This window comes from Oratosquilla oratoria, chromosome 12, assembly GCF_046742065.1.
Source record: "Oratosquilla oratoria isolate Oo_2021 chromosome 12, ASM4674206v1, whole genome shotgun sequence".
NCBI lineage: Eukaryota > Metazoa > Arthropoda > Malacostraca > Stomatopoda > Squillidae > Oratosquilla > Oratosquilla oratoria.
Genome location: NC_134788.1, coordinates 41,067,507 through 41,082,588, shown reverse-complemented (window position 1 = coordinate 41,082,588; position 15,082 = coordinate 41,067,507). Strand labels below are relative to the sequence as shown.

Genomic DNA, 15,082 nt, shown 5'->3' with positions numbered 1-15,082 from the left:
GGACGTGAGGGAGGGCGACAGGTCGATAGTTCTTTGGCAAGGTCCGATCTCCTCCTTTGTGTATTGGGCTTATGATGGCTTGTTTTAGTAGTGCCGGGATCTCTCCTTTGTCTAGGGAGGCTAGCCACAACATATGGATTGGGACTGCCAAGACCTCGCTGCATTGTAGGAGTGGGATTGCCGGAACGCCGTCTGGTCCAGCAGCCGATTTTTAATCCCGAGCTCCTTTATTGCCTTTTCTCAACTGAGTTCGAGTCCTTGGCTTCACTATGTATCAGTTTCTGTATATGCTTCCGTCGAGCTCCTTGTCAGTCTCGATCGTGATGGCATGGAATTAAAGTGAAAATTTAACGTGGTTGAAAAAAAAAAAAATAATATATATATATATATATATATATATATATACATATATATATATATATATATATGTATATATATATATATATATATATGTATATATATATGTATATATATATATATATATATATATATATATACATATATATACATTGCTTGCATATATATTATATATATATATATACACACACACATATTATGTCCCCTCCTTGCTTAGCCAACAAAATGAGACCCCCCCTTATCATTGTTATTATAATTTTTTCTTTGTAAAACGTTTAAATTACTTCAACTCATAAATGTAAAACTTTTAAATGACTTCAACTCGGAAATGTTTCCGTTGTCCCACCCACTATTCAAAAGGGCATTAGAGCACTTTCGGATGCAGGATACGTGGGTGTGTTGAAAATAGAAAGTAACATATATTACCCGAGAAGTATTAGTGGTTTATAATAACTTTAATAAAGACAATAAATATTTTTTTCGGGAAAATGTTGTTTTATATTACTGGAAGTTCAATCACAAGTATTACCGTATGGTTATTAATTAGATTTATTCAATGTTTTTCGGAAGCTCCTTTATGCACAATTGTTAATACATAGACCCCACACAAATTACATGTTATCTTTAAGCCATTGTGTATTATATAATTTCACATGGAGAAGTTAATCACATACATTGAGAATTTATAATTCAATATTTACTGCAAGATAAGTTTCAGAATGAAAGATCGTTGAGCGCGAAATATAAAAACCAAGGCGGAGTATGCATTAAAAGAATCTTGCCTTACGGTTTGGTTTGAACAACTATATTGTTTCTATTTAACCATAAATGCAGCTTTGAAAACATCTTAAGAGATACATATACAAAATCTATGAAGGATAAGATAGTTTGTTGACAGACGCACGTGTCCGCGGAAGAAGGTCGTAAGTAACAAAGTCCGCTTTAATGACAACAACAATAGGAGTCTGGCACGTTGGGGCTGAGTTTTAGGCGATAGTAAACAATCCGTGGACACGGTTTGACCTTCTTATCGTGTTTATTACGTTGAGAAATCCTATTGCATGTCGCCAAAGTGGAACAGTGACCTGAAAAGGTGTGAAACCGAAGTAAGAGAACACAGTGATCAGAGCGGTAGAGAGAGACAGGCGGATCGTTTGACGAAAACGTCATTGCTAGACTTGCCGTTATCCTAACACCGTGCAAATACAAGTCATTAACAATGTAGAAAACATTGACGGTTGGAAAATGGGGAAAAGGAAGAGGACAACAAGTTCCAAGGACACAAACGAAGGCCCCGTAAAACAAAGGTAATTCTTTCAACAATTTTGGGCGCCATCTTAGTTTGCTTGCGAGATGGGTCAGATTTTGCTAGGCATCTGCGGTATTTATTTATGGTTTTAGTGGTCATTCGGGCGGGTGGGAGGATGCCAGTGGAGTTTCTCTGTTTATTCATAACAAGAGCGGTGCCATTATGTGCCAAATACCCACCAGAATAGGGCAAATTGTGAGGGAAGGCGCAATCCAACATGGCTGCCCTAGCGGAGTTCGACAGTAGTTGGAAGCATCTTGCCCAATTCCAAATATGATAAACTTCGTTACTTGACGAAGGATTTGAGGCAACTATTGGACAACACACGGGGAAAAGAAAGTAAAACGAGGGATATTTAGAGATGGCATGTCATGTTTGGGGAAGCCCAGGGAGTGATGATATGAAGGGAAGTGGAGGAAGGCATCATGATCATCAGTTGTTCAACATTGCACCTGACAAACAGTTTTATTACTTTGCAAACAAAGTCTGGCTGAGTAGTAACATGAGTTCATTTCATATGCTCCACATGAAACATTAAATATTGTTCCACACGAAACATTAAATATTATTACAGGTGTGACCTTACAGTTGGGTTCCTAGATAAACATCTAGTTGATCTATTTTGACAGGTTCTCTAACAGGACCTACTAACTTTCTTGTGCCCTGCACTGTTAATTTAGACTATTATAACGAGATTGTGCATAGGCTAAAGATCATTCAGGTTAAAGAAAGAGCAGTCATGTAGATTTAGTATCGTGTTGTCTCGGATTTTCTGTCATTTAACCCTGTAACTCCTGAAGTCAGTGTGTGTAACTAAATGTAAAACTTAAGCAGCAACCAGATTCAGAGGATAATTACGTACCCACAAATGGGTCGTACAAAGTTGAATGAACTAGATTGGCAGAATAGATAATCTAGAATTCAGTGTTTCTCAACCTTTTTTTGGCTGTGCCCCACCTAATGTGGTGATATATGATTCTTATCATTTGGAAAAATAAACTCCCTTTCAGTTGAAGAAGCACAAAAACCTTGGTTTAAAACCACATCAGAAGAACAAGGCATCAATGAAAAAAAAAAAAAAAAAAAAAAAATAACCCAGACTTCTTTAGTTGCCCTCAATTGCCACCGTTAGAAATTATATTGCCCACCTGTGGTTCACACACCCCACATCAAGAAACACAGCCCTAGATGATCTAAGATATGCATTCATGGGGTGGCTAGGGAAAGGGCATTGGTGCACAAAATCTTCATATCCCTTTTATTCGGAGTTTAAGAGTACGTGTCATTGGGGACGTGTTAGTGGCACTCGGTTTTCAGCTAGTGATTCCCGTAAGGTGATGTATAAAAATACTGGCTCGGTGCATTTAAGAATGGAATGGGAAACAGGGCCCTCACATGGGTGGGGGGAGAGGGACATATGCCTGGGGTGGCACTTTTAAGGGGGAGCAGCAATTCTAGCCTAGACTTGCTTCTCACAAAACTGAGAAAATAATAATAATAAAAAAAGGTTAAAAAAGTGTGAATATTTTACCTTGACAATTTTTGCATTAGAATCGTCAAGATGCGAAACAATTTCTTGTATCCTTTCTGCAATAGGGACATTGGATACACGTTAATTTACTTCTTTAATTATTTTGAAAGCTAATAGCTAACATGGGCAGTAACGGGAGGTGGAGATGAGAAGTAGTGATGAGGGGGAGTGACCATCACTGAGACCTTTGCCCCAGTGCGGCACTTAGGCAAGTAATGGCTCTGATTGGGAGTGCCGTTCCAGAAATATGGACGTCACTGCCCCAGATTCAGAAGGCATTAGCATTCATGAGCATACGTCAGAGCTGAGAGATGTACGAACTAGCGTAATTTACAGACCTGACGGGACATACCAGGGATGGAACAAGTCTACTTATTATCAGAGCTGGGTGTGTTACTGCTGGACAGGTAGTGCATTACTGTCAATGTGTTTTAATTTCCTTTAGACTAATTTTGATTAAAAAATACAAATGAAATGGAGAAACATTTACTTCTTACAAATATGTAGGATGGGGTAATCAGGCCACCACTGGGGGTAAATGGGCCATAAAAAAGTTATTCATTTTTTTTTCAATTAAAATTGGTTTTAAAATATTTCACTTTTACACCTGAATAAATACCTACCTCCATTTTACCAGAATTTTATTTACCTGTTGTAACATAATTTTTAATACATTAATAACTTTTATATGGCCCATTTACCCCATCCTATGGTACGGTACATATACGAAAGGCTTTTTCCCCCTTACAAGGGAGGTAGCTAAAAGACAAAGGCACCCATTCCATCCCCAATATACTCCACTCCCCTCTACCCTCTTCCCTCCCTCTCACCTTGGTACCTCCTAGACGATGGGTCATCCCTGCATCTTGTCCATTTATGAATATTCTCAATAAAATTATACCTAAACTACAACATTAATATTCCCTATTCTAAAACATAAAATGATCAGAGCGGGGTATTTGCGTTACTATGTTAGTAGTGCGCTACATGTCTGGCAGCAACATAAGAACATAAGAATGAAGGAGACTGCAAGAGACCATAAGGCCTACACTAGGTAGCTCCATATCCATCACCACCTGTCATCCCCATCCATAAAGTTGTCAAACATTTCTTAAAACAACTGATAGTTTCAGCGCTCGCTACATGGTTACTAAGTCTATTCCATTCATTGACCACCCAATTCCATTTATAATGTACCCAGCTCTGGTAATTACACATGATACCCTGGATGTGTAATAACACAGAAGTATCCTTTTTACTACCAAGGGTAATGCTATGGATACAGATAATCTAGAAGTAGCCAAAATAAATAAATAAAATGCCGTCCAGTATAGGAATGGTTTATCAGAGTAGGCTATATGCTATGATTGAGAGAGTGGTGTAGGAAAATTCCAGGACTGAGCAGATGCACTTTTATTCTCTAATGCAGCATTTCTCAACCTTTTACCCATACGTAACCTTTAAAATAAATTGCATATCTTTCTAATTTTATTTTCACTGTAATAATAGGTTCGATAGGATGATGTCTATATTACATTATTACAATAACCTTTTGCGAACCTTAGGATTCCACGGAACCCTGGTTGAGAAATGCTGCTTTAATGTTTCGACAGTCTTCTTCAGAGAGAAAATGGTACAGGCAGTCAGGCATACACTGGATATATATACATATCTAGCAGTGTATGTTTATTATTACCCAGAGTAAAAGAGAACAAGTAATACAGCAGTGACTTTGTATTTCATAATGTAAGTGGTGTGATGCATTGTACATATGGCAGCTGATGCTGCAAATGATAATTTGACTTGTACTGAAGAGGTTAACTAGTGCTTTATTTTCAGTTATAATGAAGATGCTGGATCGTTGGATGCACGGAAGGGTCGGGTTCTTCCCCCTGGGAAGTCCTCCATGGAAGTGTCGGCAGAAGCGGGCGATCTGCCACTGTCTTCCAGGATCGCCACACAACGACCCGAAGACCAGGAACTTGTGACCCAGCAGCTGCAGGTGCATGGCAATATGGCGTCGCCCACGAGAACGGCTCCCGCACCTGCAGCTTCGGGAGCCCCGCCACTCGCCTCCTCAGTTGTGACAGTGAGGTCCCAGCAGCTTCGTACCAGTGCTCGGGTCCAGAGCAAGCAGCAGCAGCGGCGGGAGGAGGAGAACCGTCACGACGCACCTACGGCTGGAGTGCAGCAGCCGACAAAGGGGCAGCTAGGTGAGTGACCCAGTCATGTACAGGTGGATTGCATAATTGGATCGCATGAAGAATCGTCACCCCAGACTTCGACAGGGTGACAATTGTTCTTTTTGGGCCGTCCTGGGTTTACGATTCTTCGGTTGTATAAGTTGACGACAATAATCATAACCCTCATTCAACCTAACCTAACCTAACCTTTATTCCACTGTTGATATTCGGTGTATGGGGTGACAGTTCTTCAGGTGGGATCTTGTGGGGTGATGATTCTTCATGTGGGAGTTCTGGGGTGACAAATCTTCATGTGCCCCGCATAATTTGTCTCCAGGAGGAGCCGAGATGGGAGGGAGGGGTGATGAAATGGGAGTGGAGTATGTGGGGATGGGATGGGTGGGAGTGGATTTTATGCCTTTTTTTTTTTTTTTTTCTACCTTGTAAGGGGGAAAAGGCCTTTGGTATGTATGTATAATTTGTCTGCAGTCTTGCACCATCTTTTGTGCCCTACAGATGAGTGACACCACAAGAGTCTTGTTTTAGTTTTGCAACATTTGAGTTCATTACCAGTTATCAGACATTTACAACAACCCCTATAAATGGGTTTTGACTGCACAAGTATGCTGTCAAGGTTGGGGCATATAAGAACATAAGAATGGAGGAGACTGCAGGAGACTATAAGGCCTACACTAGACAGTTCCATGTCCATTACCACCTGTCATCCCCATCCATAAAGTTGTCTAACCATTTCTTAAATAGCTGATAGTTTCAGCACTCACAAACTACATGTTTACAAAGTCTGTTCCATTCGTCAATCACCCTATTAGTAAACCAATTCTTGCCTATTTCCTTCTTAAATCTAAATGTGTCCAATTTAAATCCATTACTGCGAGTCCTGGACTGTTTTCTTAATATGATGGCCTTGTCTGCGTCACCCTTGTTAAAGCCTTTGATCCACTTGAGGATCTCTATTAGCCCATTGAACTCCGATGACAAGATGTCTTGTCATTTGGTCAAATAAAACAAAAAATCATAAAACACCAAAATGTTTGATCAAACACCAGAAAAATATGACGCCCAGTCCTCGCTTCGCTCGCGAGCGAAGCGAGGACTGAGCGTCATATTTTTCTGGTGTTTGATCAAACATTTTGGTGTTTTATGATTTTTTGTTTTATTTGACCAAATGACAAGACATCTTGTCATCGGAGTTCAATGGGTTAAATCACCCAGGGCACTCTGCATCTTTCCAGAGAGTGTAAGTTAAGGTGCATAGGGAAATAATAAGTGGAGAAAGATTAGCAAAAAGAATGCGGAATGCAGGATCGTATGTTGGAGACCCTTGAAGAAGACTAAGAGTTCATTGGATGAAGAGGATGAGTGGGGGACTGGATGCAAGAGAAAGGTCATCATATTAAAACAACAGGTCAGGACTCACAGTAATGGTTATAAACTGGACAAATTTAGATTTAAGAAGGAAATAGGCAAGAATTGGTTTACTAATAGGGTGGTCGACGAATGGAATAGACTTAGTAACCATGTAGTAAGCGCTGAAACTATCAGTTGTTTTAAGAAACAATTAGACAACTTAATGGATGGAGATGACAGGTGTTGATGGATACGGAGCTGCCTAGTGTAGGCCTTATGGTCTCTTGCAGTCTCCTTCATTCTTATATTCTTATGTCTCGGATTACTCACCCACTGTTTTCACCGAACAGGCACTGAGGGCGCGGAGGAATCCGGTGGAGGTGGTGGTGGTGGCAGTGGTGGTGGCAACACCACCACCAGTGGTCCTGGCGGCGGCGGCGAGCAGCTGAGGCGTAAACGACGTCCGTGGGAGTTGTGGTCCCTGGAGGACAAGAACCTTTTCTTTGAGGCCCTGAACGAGTGTGGCAAAGACTTTGAAGGGCTACAGGTAAAGTTCTCGTGTTTGGGCGGGTTTTGGTTAAATCTGGTCATGTGGATCCAGTGGCCAATCATCATGGGGTTTGTTTCTTAATTCAGGGTTGTCATAATGATATTAATAATAATAATTTTATTTGGCATTGAATCAATATACATGAAGTGCAGACAATGAAAAGAACACATAGCTCGAAATAACAATTATAAATGCCGAGGATAACACAAAAAAGCATGTACACTTATTTCCATTACGCTGAAGCCGATATGAGTATAGATTTGATTAATTTTTATATGCATTTTTTATTGGGTGCAAATGTGGCAGGAAAAGGTGGAATGAAGGTGGAGGTAGAATGTAGATTGAGAGAAGCGAGTAAATGCCTTGGTGGATTAAAAAGAGTAATGAGGAATAGACATTTGGGAATGGATGCTAAGAGGAGACTATATGAAGGAGTGATTGTGCCAACGGCACTGTATGGGGCAGAAACATGGAACATAAGAGAGGAAGAGAGAAGGAGTTTGAATGTGTTTGAGATGAGGTGTCTGAGAAGTGTGATGGGGGTTACTAGGCTGGATAGAGTGAGGAATGAGGAGGTGAGGAGGAGAACAGGGGTGGAAAGGGAGTTGGGAGATAGGGTTGATGAAAGAATATTAGGATGGTTTGGACACATGGAAAGAATGAGTGAAGAAAGACTATTAAAAGAGGTATGGAAGGCAAATGTAGAGGGAGTGAACATGAAGGGACGTCCTAGGATGAGGTGGATGGATGGGGTGGAGGGGGCTTTGGGGAAGATGGGAATGTCTGTTGAGGAAGGACGGGAGAGGACAGAAGACAGGGGTGAATGGAGAATGGTTGTATATGGATGATGTTGTGATGCATGGGGGTTGAGGTAGTATGTGTGAGCAAATTTTGATGCAGCCCGAATGGGATTTCTCCCCGTCTTCTCCTTTTATGCATGGGGGGACGGAGAGGGGGGGTCGCCGATTTAATGAAGCGGCCTTGCTGTGTCTTGCGACACTGCTTCTGACCCAGGGCAGTGGACAAGGTGCAGGGATGACCCGTCATCCAGGAGGTGCTAAAATGAGAGGGAGGGTGGAGGGGTGTGGAGTGTATTCAGGGATGGAATGGGTGGGAGTGATTTTATGCCTTTTCCTTTTTTTACCTCCCTTGTAAGGGGGAAAAAGCCTTGGTATATGTATGTATTATTATTATTATTATTATTATTATTATCCATAGCAAGGCCTTGCTGTAGATATGCATTTTTTATTATTATTATTATTAGTTTAACCAAAGCAAGGCCTTGCTGTGGATGTGCTGTGTCTTGTGACACTGCTTAACCCAGGGCAGTGGGCGAGATGCAGGGATGACCCGTCATCCAGGGGGTGCCAAGATAAGAGGGAGGGAAGAGGGTGGAAGGGAGTAGAGTATGTTGGGGATGGAATGGGTGGGAGTGGTTTCTGTGTCTTTGTCTTTTGGCTCCCTCCCTTGTAAGGGGGAAAAAGCCTATGGTATATGTATTATTATTTTATGTATTTATATATTTATTTATTTTTTATTTTTTGTTCAAGATAAGAGTTGTTAGTGAGGGTATATATTTACTTGATGTTAGTGTGGCTCTGTTTCAACGTCCCTTGGTGCTGGTAGAAAGGGAAGAGTTGATGAGTGGAGATTGATCGGTAACTGATGATGATGTTGTGATCCTTTGCAGACGTATCTGGCGACTAAATTGCGCAAAAAGGGAGTGCCGGGGTACCAAATCAAGAACCGGGATAAAGTGCGACATTTCTACTACCGTACGTGGCACAAGATTGCCAAGTACATGAAGTTTTATGAAGGTAAGTATGGAGGGCAGATGTGGAGGGAGTGAACATGAAGGGACGTCCTAGGATGAGGTGGACGGATGGGGTGAAGGGGGCTTTGGGGAAGAGGGGAATGTTTTGAGGAAGGACGGGAGAGGACAGAAGACAGGGGTGAATGGATAATGGTTGTATATGGAGGATGTTTTGATGCATGAGGTGGAATGGGTGGGGGGGATGGGGGTGAGGTAGTATGTGTTAGCAAAATTTGACGCAGCCCGAAGGGATTTCTCCCCGTCTTCTCCTTTTATGCATGGGGGGGCTTTTTGGCTACCTCCCATGTAAGGGGGAAAAAACCTTGGTATATGTATGTAAGTAATTATGTAGCTGTGTTCTGTTCTCCAGGAGGAGCCGAGATAAGAGGGAGGGAGGGGGGTGGATGGGAGTTGAGTATATAGAGATGGAATGAGTGGAAGTGGATTTTATGCCTTTATTTATGAATTTATGAAGCGGCCTTGCTGTGGATGTGCTGTGTCTTGCGACACTTTCTGACCCAGGGCAGTGGACAGGATGCAGGGATGACCCGTCATCCAGGAGGTGCCAAGATAAGAGGGAGGGTAGAGGGTGGAGAGGAGTGGAATATATAGGAAGTGGAATGGATGGGAGTGGTTTCAATGCCTTTTTCTTTTTGGCTACCCCCCATGTAGGGGGAAAAAGCCTTTGGTATATGTATGTATGTATTTTTTGGCTATCTCCCTTGTATGGGGGGAAAAGCCTTTGGTATGTCATCCAGGAGGTGCCAAGATGAGAGGGAGGGAGGGGAGTGGAATGTGTAGGTAATGGAAGAGGGTTGAGGGGAGTGGAATGTGTAGGAAATGGAATGGGTGGGAATGGTTTCTATGGCTTTTTCTTTTTGGCTACACACCCCCCCCCCATGTAAAGGGGAAAAATCCTTTGGTATATGTATGTATGTATATGTTTGCATGTTCTGTTATGTAAAACCTTATGTTATGGTATATAGATATAGATAGATAGTATTCTGTTATGCCTGTATGGGTAATGTTCCCGATTTGGACATTGTTAAGTCTGTTTTCAACCTTTGGCCATTGATAGACAAATGTCCAAACCATTTACCAAATACATTTCATTGCTACTCTGCATTGGTTGGCATTAGACCAGGGGTTCCCAAATTGGGGTAAATTACCCCTTAGGGGTAATTTAACAATTTGTCAGGGATAATGGAGGAAAAAAAAAAAAGATTAAGAATTCTGAAAAACAAGAAAACGTTGTGGTACCTGGCATTAGGATTAACCCTTTCAATATGATGACGCCTACGTAGGCGTCATGAGGAGCAAGTGGGTACGCGAGGATGCCGATGTCTGCGTCTTGATTATATTTATTGTAGTTGTACCTGTGTGACCCCCATACTCTGTAAACTGGCTTCATCATATTTTCTATGGTTATCAAAATTCACAGGTGAAAGAGAACGAGCAATAGAGTGGTGACTTTATTTTTTATAATGTGAGTATTATGACGCAACATTGCATGTCTGGCAGCTAATGCTGCCCGCGAGATTTTGGCCCAGAGTGAAGGGGTTAATGTGAACTTTGTATTAGATATTTGGGAATGGATGCTAAGAGGAGATTGTATGAAGGAGTGATTGTGCTGACAGCACTGTATGGGGCAGAAACATGGAACATAAGAGAGGAAGAGAAAAGGAGTTTGAATGTATTTGAAATGAAATGTCTGAGAAGTATGATAGGGGTTATTAGGCTGGATAGAGTGAGAAATGAGGAGGTGAGGAGGAGAACAGGGGTGGTAAGGGAGTTGGGAGATAGGGTGGATGAAAGAGTGTTGGGATGGTTTGGGCACATGGAAAGAATGAGTGAAGAAAGACTAGTAAAAGAGGTGTGGAAGGCAGATGTGGAAGGAGTGAACATGAGGGGGCGACTTAGGATGAGATGGATGGATGGGGTGAAGGGGGCTTTAGGGAAGATGGGAATGTCTGTTGAGGAAGGATGGGAGAGGATAGAAGGTAGGGGTGAATGGAGAATGGTTGTATGTGGATGATGTTGTGATGCATAAGGTGGAGTGAGTGAGGGATGGGGTGAGGTAGTATGTGTGAAAAATAAATTGAAGCAGGCCGAAGGGATTTCTCCCCATCTCCTTTTCTCCATGAGGGGACGGAGAGGTGGGGGCTGCCAATTTAATGAAGTGGCCTTGCTGTGGATGTGCTGTGTCTTGCTGCATGGCTTCTGAACCAGGGCAGTGGACAGGATGCAGGGATGACCCGTCATCCAGGAGGTGCCAAGATAAGAGGGAGGGAAGATGGTGGAAGGGAGTGGAGTATGTAGGGGATGGAATGTGTGGGAGTGGTTTCTATGCCTTTGACTTTGGCTACCTCCCTTGTAAGGGGGAAAAAGCCTTTAGTATATGTATGTATGTATGTATGCAAATGTATGTAGAAATGTATAGAACAAAGAAGAGAAAGAGGTGACTTGTTGACCATCTACAGAATTACAAGATGTATAGAAGTCCTTGATAGAGAAGACTTACTAAATTGGGATAAGAGAAATACAAGGGGACATGGAAGGAAGCTCAAAAATGACAGTTATAGAAGAGACCTGAAAAAGAACAGCTTTCCCCACAGAGTGGTGAATGTATGGAATAAACTAGACAAAACAATAGTGTGTGTGAAGACCATACACGATTTTAACCCCTTCACTCCGGGGCAAAATCTCGCGGGCAGCATTAGCTGCCAGACGTGCGATGTTGCGTCATAATACTCGCATTATAAAAAATAAAGTCACCACTGTATTGCTCGTTCTCTTTCACCTGTGAATTTTGATAACCATAGAAAATATGATGAAGCCAGTTTACATAGTATGGGGGTCACGCAGGTACAACTACAATATATATAATCAAGACGCCGACATGGGCATCCTCGCGTACCCACTTGCTCCTCATGACGCCTACGTAGGTGTCATCGTATTGAAGGGGTTAAGAGCAATCTAAACACTACAAGATACAGAGACAGGACACCACAAGCATAACAAAGGATTACAAAGGTGGAGCATGCTGACAGGAGACCTTTTGATCTATAACTAGGTCGGATGCAAAAAAAAAAATCATAATAATAAAATAAATAGATAAATAAAAAGATAATAATATAGATGATAATAAATAAGATGAATAAGTGGCTAGGTATAGTTAAATATTAAAGAAATAGGTAAATAGTATATAATAATAAATTGACAGATAAATAATACATACATACATATAACAAGGCTTTTTCCCCCCTTACAAGGGAGATAGCCAAAAAGGAAAAGGCATAAAATAATTTCCTTTTCCTTTTTTTAAAAGTAAAGATAATAATAAATGAAAATCAACCAAATAATAATGAACAGACATAATAACAAACAAATAAACAATATAAAATAAATACATAAATAAGTGATATAAGATAAAGAAATAAATAAGCAAGATACAGAGACTGTAGCTCCCCTTCCCATAAGATACAACTACCTAAATAAATAGATACACCATCCCTCTTGCCCCAGTACATAATCATCAAATGATGAGGAAAGAAAAACGTATTTCTAGAAATAATTCTATAGAAGTGGGGCCGAAGGTTTGGTAGCAATCATTCTATTACACCTCCGCTTTGCAAAACATGTGGTTAATGTTCGACTCCTTCCGCAGATGATCGCATCTTTTCGGGCGTGAAGAAAGCAACCCAGGAACTGTACGGGCTCATCAATTACGGCGAATTGCGGAAGAAGGTCGGTGGCACGCTCGACGAGCGGAAGGGCCAGAAGCTGCAGGAACTTGTGCTCAAAGGATCCACGAGCGTCAGGATTCGGGGAAAAAGCGTACGCGTGAAGACGCCGATCTGCAGGGCATTGAAGCGTGTGAACCAGCTCGAAGGTAAGAATGCCCGTAGTGGTGAATGCAGCGTATCATACAGTGCGGTCCAAATGTCTTGTTACCCATACCAGTAGAGGTACAACTGTACAAGTATTACAGTAATACAAAATACATGTCCTGGATTTGGTTTGTTTACTGTTAGAACAATAGAATAAAATAATGGTCTCTATCTCTATCTCTCTCTCTCTCCCTCCCCCTCCCTCCCTCCCTCCCTCCCTCCCTCCCTCCCTCCCTCCCTCCCTCCCTCCCTCCCTCCCCCCTCCTCTCTCTCCCCCTCCTCTCTCTCCCCCCTCCTCTCTCTCCCTCTCTCTCTCTCCCTCTCTCTCTCTCTCTCCCCCCTCCTCTCTCTCCCTCTCTCTCTCTCTCTCTCTCTCTCTCTCTCTCTCTCTCTCTCTCTCTCTCTCCCTCCGCCCTCCTCCCTCCCTCTCTCTCTCTCTCTCTCTCTCTCTCTTCTCTCTCTTCTCTCTCTCTCTCTCTCTCTCTCTCTCTCTCTCTCTCTCTCTCTCTCTCTCTCTATCTCTCTCTATCTCTCTCTCTCTCTCTCTCTCTCTCTCTCTCTCTCTCTCTCTCTCTCTCTCTCTCTCTCTCTCTCTCTGCCTCCCTCCCCCCCTCTCTCTCTCTCTCTCTCTCTCTTCTACAGTGCTCGACAAGGAAGTACGAACAATTAGCGAGAATGAGTGATGAGGAGAATGAACGAGTCATAAATCAATAAACAAAAGCTCACTTCGTACCTCTAATACTTTGATGGGTGGCCTTTACGTGCAATGATCTCACGAAGGTGGTTTGGAATGGAAGTGGCGTACTTGGCAAGATGTGCAGGGGTTATACTAGCCCAGGATTGGTGAATGGCTGCCTCGAGCTTGGGCACAGAGCTCGTATCTTTACCCTGCAGGTCTTGTTTAATGGGGTTCCACAGGTTTTCTACTGGGTTTATGTCAGGACTATTGCCTAGCCAGTCTGCTATGTAAGGTATATGACAGTCTTTAAGCCACTGAGTAACACTACCAGCAGTGTGGGCTGGGGTGTGATCTTGTTGAAAGATGTTAGCACCTGAGCTATTAGAAGAATCCTCCAGGTGGTCATTTAAGAGTTCATAATAAACATGTTGGTTCACTTTTAAATTTTTTCGGTTGTACAACAAGGCTCCCAAGTCCTCTTCCACAAAAACTTCCCCATACCATGAGAGAATCAGGGTGTTTCACTGTTTGTTGAACGTACCAGGGGTCAAGAGGGTCAGTGTTATTTTGCAGACAGAGGTGCTTTCTAGCCTTAATGTGGGCAAGAACAAGTATTTATCACAAGAGACAATAACCCAGATCATAGCTTTACATAAATCTGGTCACCAAACAAAGGAAATTATAGAGCAGGTTAGGGTTGGCAAGACGTCTGTGTGCAAGTGGGTTGCCATTTTTAAGAAGGAAGGTGGCTGAGACACACCTGGTTACAAACCAAGGAAAAAGTACCCCAAAAAGACATCCCCTCGTGATACTAATGTTATCAAGAGACAGTTAGAGCATAATCCACGTGTTGCTGCCAAAAAAATAAAAGAAAATAACCCGGGACTCTTTGGGGAGGTTAGTGTGTGAACAGTTAGCTGCCGCATGGGTACAGAAGCCACCGCCCGGTGAAGAAGCCTCTTCTCACTCTTAACCAGAGGCGCCGTAGGGTCGAGTTTTGCAAGAAATATCTTCAGTGGGATGATGACAAGTGGCTGGATATTCTCTGGACCGATGAGTCCACCTTTATTGTGACTGGCAATAGGGGTGGAAACGTGTATCGGTGTGCGGGTAGCAACCCTCTTGACCCCCGGTACGTTCAACAAACAGGGAAACACCCTGATTCTCTCATGGTATGGGGAAGTTTTAGTGGAAGAGGACTTGGGAGCCTTGTTGTTCTACCGAAAAATGTAAAAGTGAACCAACATGTCTATTATGAACTCTTAAATGACCACCTGGAGGATTCTTCTAATAGCTCGGGTGCTAACATCTTTCAACAAGGTCATGCCCCAGCCCACACTGCTGGTAGTATTACTCAGTGGCTTAAAGACTGTCATATACCTTACATAGCAGACTGGCCAGG

At 42.3% G+C, this 15,082-nt stretch overlaps 1 protein-coding gene across 2 annotated transcripts in view; it reads left to right on the top strand.

The window, feature by feature from the left end:
• The first annotated feature begins 1,283 nt into the window (after window positions 1-1,283).
• crm (cramped chromatin regulator) overlaps window positions 1,284-15,082 on the top strand; it is a 52,183-nt gene continuing 38,384 nt past the window's right edge. For both annotated transcript variants that reach the window (XM_076195468.1, XM_076195467.1), the window contains exons 1-5: window positions 1,284-1,664; window positions 5,037-5,410; window positions 7,099-7,295; window positions 8,989-9,115; window positions 12,779-13,003. In XM_076195468.1, the coding sequence (XP_076051583.1) occupies window positions 1,603-1,664; window positions 5,037-5,410; window positions 7,099-7,295; window positions 8,989-9,115; window positions 12,779-13,003 (985 nt within the window). In that variant the 5' untranslated portion in view covers window positions 1,284-1,602. The remainder of the gene's footprint in view (window positions 1,665-5,036; window positions 5,411-7,098; window positions 7,296-8,988; window positions 9,116-12,778; window positions 13,004-15,082) is intronic.